Source organism: Haemorhous mexicanus, chromosome 25, assembly GCF_027477595.1.
Source record: "Haemorhous mexicanus isolate bHaeMex1 chromosome 25, bHaeMex1.pri, whole genome shotgun sequence".
Taxonomy (NCBI): Eukaryota; Metazoa; Chordata; class Aves; order Passeriformes; family Fringillidae; genus Haemorhous; species Haemorhous mexicanus.
Window position 1 is genome coordinate 6032485 of NC_082365.1, and position 6000 is coordinate 6038484.

General features: G+C 58.5%; 1 protein-coding gene across 3 annotated transcripts in view; it reads left to right on the forward strand.

Annotated features, from left to right (window-relative positions):
* The window catches only part of NAV1 (neuron navigator 1), a 74075-nt gene extending 68551 nt beyond the window's left edge, over window positions 1–5524 (forward strand). For all 3 annotated transcript variants that reach the window (XM_059867562.1, XM_059867563.1, XM_059867564.1), the window contains 4 exons: window positions 173–369; window positions 892–1010; window positions 1232–1429; window positions 1967–5524. In XM_059867562.1, coding sequence (XP_059723545.1) covers window positions 173–369; window positions 892–1010; window positions 1232–1429; window positions 1967–2062 — 610 coding nt within the window. In that variant the 3' untranslated portion in view covers window positions 2063–5524. The remainder of the gene's footprint in view (window positions 1–172; window positions 370–891; window positions 1011–1231; window positions 1430–1966) is intronic.
* Window positions 5525–6000: the final 476 nt, after the last annotated feature.

Sequence of the window (6000 nt, forward strand, 5' to 3'; positions counted from 1 at the left end):
GGGCCCTGATTGGGATTGAGCCCCCAGGCCTCTCCCTGCTCTCCCAGAAGGACTTGATATTCCCCAGCCTCAGGCAAATGCAGGGTGGGGATGTAAGGAGGACCTCAAGAGTGCTGGGGAACAGGGCAGCTTGTGTGGAGACCCAGCCCTGACCACTGAAGTCCTCCCCCAGGATGCTGACCTTCTCCAACAACGTGGAGCCGGCCAATGGCTTCCTGGTGCGCTACCTGCGGCGGAAGCTGCTGGAGTCGGACACGGACATCAACGCCAACAAGGAGGAGCTGCTGCGAGTGCTGGACTGGGTGCCCAAGCTCTGGTACCATTTGCACACCTTTCTGGAAAAACACAGCACATCCGACTTCCTCATTGGTACGGCCTTGCCTCACCTTCCTCCTCTGCCCCAGGCTGTGAGGAGCCCTGGGGACTGGGACCAAACCCTCCCAGAGGAGCTCAGGAGGGGCTGATGTGTTCCCTGTGTCTCCCAGTCCCACAAACCACAGCTGATGGGTGATGCACACAAGCGTTGCTCTTCCCTGGGTGGTCTTTGTTCCTTTGGGAGCTGTCACTAGGGTTGTCAGCCAAGGTTGCCAGTCCTCCCAGCACCCTTCCCTGGGCATGGAGGAGCTGTGTTTTCCCAGGTGAATCTCCCATGCCTCACCAGGCTTTTTGGGGGATAGATTGGACTTGGCAGCCCCCTTCCTTGCTGGGAGATGATGTATGTCTGCTGTGCAGGTGGATGGTGCCTAGTTACTGTTCACAAGGGCCCCCTTCCAGCTACTGGCGGGCACACACAGTGAGGTGTGTGCCCACCTCACTGCTCTGAGCCTCAGGCCCAGTGACTGGAGGAGGGGCACCCAGCTCCCATTTCCACTGTCTGCCTTCCCCCAACAGGTCCCTGCTTCTTTCTGTCCTGCCCTATTGGAATTGAGGATTTTCGGACCTGGTTCATTGACCTGTGGAACAATTCCATCATCCCTTATCTGCAGGAGGGGGCAAAAGATGGGCTCAAGGTAGCCAGTGCTGCTGGCATGTTAGAATGCAAACCAGGACGGGGACACACTGATACAGCCATCGTGGGTCGGGGGGAGGCACTGGGATGATGGGTGCAGGTGACAGCTCTGTCAGTCCCTGTAACCTGTGGTACATGGCACTGTCCTGGGGGGCTCAGGGTGCCACATTGCTGGCTCTGGCATGTACTGAGGGGGTGGCTGCCACTTGATCCCTGCCACAGGTCCACGGGCAGAAGGCAGCCTGGGAGGACCCCGTGGAGTGGGTGCGGGACACCCTGCCCTGGCCGTCAGCGCAGCAGGACCAGTCCAAGCTGTACCACCTGCCCCCGCCCACCGTCGGGCCCCAGAGCACCGTGTCTCCCCCTGAGGAGCGCACCGTGAAGGACACCACGCCCAGCTCCCTGGACTCGGACCCGCTGGTAGGCTGGCCAGCAGGAGGGGCTGGGAGAGCAGGGCGGAGCTTTGCTTTCCCAGTTAATTCTCAGTGTAAAAAGCCTGGTTTTGGGGATGCAGAAACACTTCGTGCTCCCGGGAGAAGCAGTGGGTGAGGGGTGGTGGCACTGGCAGGTGGGCTGCACACCAGGACCAGGACACATGGTGACATGCCAGTGAAAGGGCACGACATGACACTCCACAAGGCATCATGTCCACATGCAGAGCTATAGGCACACGTGCTCCTACATGTCCTGATGTGTCACCTGGAGAGGCTGCTGGCTCCACAGGTGATGCCAGCTGATGCTGCTTTGGCACACTTGAGTCTGGAGCATTCCAGCTGTGCTCGAGGCTAGATCTTGGTGCAAGGGAGGGATTTTGCAGCATCTCTGGGATTTGCTTTACCCTTTAAGGAGCTTTCCAGCAAGGCTGGTTCGGGAGGGCAAGAAGGGCCAAGTGGCCTCCCCAGTCACCTGTAGGCCTCCTGTCCCCCTCGTGCTCCTGCCATGCTCCTGTCCCCACAGATGGCCATGCTGCTGAAGCTCCAGGAAGCTGCCAACTACATTGAGTCTCCAGACCGTGAGACCATGGTGGACCCCGACCTGCAGTCGACTCTGTGAGGCCCAGATGTGCCAGCCCAGGTGGAGGGGAGCTGCTGCTGGGCTGCTCTCCTTTTCCTTTGGTGTCCAGGAGCGTGGGGCTGGCGAGCAAGCGGAGAGGAGAAGAGCAGGGCTCTGGCATGTCCTGGTGGAGCTTGGGGAAATTCGGCTCATCTGTGAAAGAGCACGAGTTACCATCTCCCCTCCCAACCCTGGGGGTAGGAGAATCCTGGTTTCTCTTCTTGGTTTTTTCTGTCTCTATTGCAAACTCTTGGGCTTTGGGACCAAGGTGACCCTGAGGTTGAGCCCCAGCTCCCGGAAGCTGCAGGAAGGCCCCTGTGTGGGGCAGGGACCCCGCAGGGGCCACCTGGGCCACAGCTGGGGGCACAGGAGGAGCTAGGGCTGCAGCATGAACACGTGGGCGTGAGGGGCTCTGGCTCCCTCTATGCCCGCCGGGCAAAGCCACCAGAGCCTCCACTGTGGAGCTCCCACCCCATGCCAGCCAAGGGGAGCACGGCTCTCGCTGCTCTCTGTGCATTTCCTGTTCCATCTGCACGGCAGCTGCTGTGACCAGGGCAGCCCAAAACCCCTGCTTTTCTTATTTTATTTTGTTTCCCCTTTTCCTTTGGCCGAGTCCAGACTTTGCTTTGTCCCTTTTTTTGTTCTGGTACTTCGCTCTCCTGGCCTGGAGCCTGTGGCCTGGTGCCTACTGCTTCCCTGGCAGCAGTGTCCTTCCCCTTTGGTTTCTTTTGCAGCTATTGGTTTCACCACTCAAACCACCTCTGTCACAAAACTGGTGCTCACTGGACAATCTCCAGTCCCTGAACCCACCTCCTGGGGCTGCACAGGTTGGCTGAGGTGGAATTTGGGGGCCAGGATGGAGGCAGGTGGCAGCAGGAGGCTCCCAGAGCAGCCCCTCACATGGCAACTCCCTCCTCCTCCAAGGCACAGGGCATTGGGGTGGTGCCTCCTACCAGGCCGGGATGCCACAGAGCATTCCCTCCCTGTGGTACTGGGGTATGGGGAGGCTGCTGCTGCTGTCCCATTCCTGAGCAGCTGGATGCCATCCCTGTCCTCTTGGTCGAGGCGGGGCCAACCAACCTCTCATCCCCTTGGTGCTGCCAGGTCTGGGGCTGTAGGTCAGTGAGCCTGGGGTTGCTCCCCATGCTGCCTGCTCCCCCTGGCCTTGTGCCTTCCTGTAGCCTGGCAGGGTCTGTGTTGGTGCTCTGGGGGCACCTGGGGCTGCCATGTGTCCTCCTGGCCTTATCCTGCATTGTCAAAAGGCCAGACTCCATGGAGAGGGTCAGCCCTGGTGCTGCCGTGGTGCCTTAATCTCTGGCCATGCGGGAAGGGGGCATGTGGGCCTTGGGACAATGCTGTCACAGCCTGCTCCAGTATCCTCTGTCCCCAAAGCCAGCTTGGCTGGGATGGAATGAAGGTGCTGGGACTGCTGCCTGCAGCACCCTCACTGGCCTGTCCCTAGCCATGGTTGTGGGGTGCCCTGCAAGTCTGCACTGCCATCCTGTGCCCACTTGGGCTCTGGGGCCCCCTCCTCCCTGCTGCCCTGCAGCTCAGCCCCCACATTCTTCTGGGGCCCTGGAGAGACAAATGAGGAGCGGTGACCCCAGGGCCAGATCAGCTGAGCTCACCCTGTCCCCAAACTCTGCCAGACTGGCGACTGGGCAGCCTCAGCCCCCTGTGCTGCAGCTGGTGTGCCCTTCAGGAAGGCTTCACACCCCTCTGGAACGGGCATTTCCCGCAGTGCCCCCGGAGGCTGCCTCCCCCTCTGCCCTCGGTGCTCTTGGCCGGTGTGTCCCGCCTCGCCGCCCCATGGTGCTCACTTCTCCCACTTCTCCGTCTGTCCGACAGCCTCCTGCTGCCTCCGGGGCCAGCCAGCCTGGCCTCTCCCCATGGGGATCTCCGGGATCTCTTCCCCATGCTGGCTTGGGCGTTAGGGCTTTCTGTTCGCCTTCTCTTGTGTCGAGGACTCGCTGTACATAGATCTGTCGTGGAACGCCCTGTGTGGGTTGGGGGGGCCCGGCCCTGCGCCTTGTCCCTGGTTTTGGTTTTTTTTTGTACTCTGTGATGACTGTGCTGTGCTGACTTCTTTTCTGATTGTATGAGACTCTGGCCCAGCAGCCACTCGAGGTCTGCAATGGGGAATCAGCTGTTCCCTCCAGCCCCTCTCACCCTCCTTGGGACTCTGGTGCACAGGGAAGGAAGGGACTGATGCACCTTTGGGGGCTGCCCTGTGTCCAGGTGCCCCGAGGAGTCCTGTGGGAGATGGGGCAGCCTTGCCTGAGCTTTCTTTTCTGACTCCTCCAGGGAGCCACCCAAACCTGGACCAAACTGTAGCTGTCCCCCACTGCCGAGCATCCCCTGGCCTGTGTCCTGCAGGTTTGCCCTGTCCCTCCCCAGGTCAGGGCTGCCCCTCATGCCATCCCCTCGGCCCTGGCAGCTGGAGGTGAGCGGCCAATGGGATGTGATCCAGGAGGAATCTCCAGGGGAAGAAGGGCCATCCCAGCAGCCCCTGGGATTAGCTGGGGGGGGGGCTTGGCTGGGGTTACCTGTCTGGAGGGGCCAGGTCCTGGTGGATTCCTCCTGGCTTACACCAAGCACCTCATGTCCCCAGGGCTGGCAGCTGTCTGGGGCCAAGCCCTGGCTGTGGGCTGAGCCTCTCTGTCCCCAGGGAAAGGGTCCAAGGATTGCTTTAACTCATCCTCCTGCCACCCCCAAGGTTGTCCACCACCCCCAAAGGTGCCTGTTGTCCACAAAGGTGCCCATCACCCCACAAGGGTATCTGCCACCTTCAGAGGTGCCAGTTGCCCTCAAAGGTGCCCATGGTCCCTGGGAGTCCCTCTGAGGGGCTGGATGTGGGTGATGGCAGTGCCTCACCCTCCTGCCCCCTCGAGCTGCTGCTGCCTGGTGGCCTGAACCTTACAATTTTAGCTTTTTTCTAATAAACACAACCTTTTTTTAATTAAATAAAAGATGAAATGGACAAATTCCTGTTCTAGATTATCTGTGTAATTGACTGGGTTTTGTGTTTCTTAACTGCATGGTATTCCTGACGAGGGGTTTTATAGCACTTTTTAAATTTCTCTTTAAGATTTTGGTCCAGATTTCTACTCACGCCTGTCTGTTTTTGCTTTTTCCTTCACCCTCCACGTTTGTAAACTTGCTCCATTTTATACCTGATGTTGAGACCCAGCCCCACGTTGTATATAGCTGCGGGAACAATCATAGGGAACAAACAAACACCATCTGGACTCTTTCCACGATTAGTTGTTTTTACTTCAAAGAAATTTTAAAGGAAACATAAAAGGAAGCCAGGAAAAGGCTTGAGGATATTCTGAAAAGACAGAAACAAATCCAGCCCTGCACCAAGTCAGCTCCTGCTGCCCACACTGCCCGCACCAACTGGCATGTCTCTTCTCAGTCATCTGTCTAACACCATTGGATTCAATAAAGTGATCTCCTGTACTGTCGGCTCCTTGTCCTGTGTCTGTGGCTCTGTCCCTGTGTGGCAGAGGGGAGGGCAGTTGTACACATCATAGAATCATGATGGTTTGGGAAAGGACCTTAAACCTCATCTCAGTGGAAGGAACACCTTGCACTATCCCAGGTTGCTCCAAGTCCCTGGCCTTGAGCATTTCCAGGGATGGGGTGGCCACAGCTGCTCTGGGCAGCCTGAGCCAGCACCTCACCTCCCTCACAGCCAAGAATTCCTTCCCAATATTCCATCTAACCCTGCCCTCTGGCAGTTTGAAGCCATTCCCTCTTGTCCTGTCCCTCCAGGCCCTTGCCCAAAGTTCCTCTCCAGCTCTCTTGGAAGGGAGAGGGACTGGAAGGGGCTCTTAAGTTCTCCCCAGAGCCTTCTCTCCGGGCTGAGTATCCCCCATCTCTCCTAGCCTGTCTCCAGAGCAGAGGGGCTCAAGCCCTCAAAGTACATCTGTCCT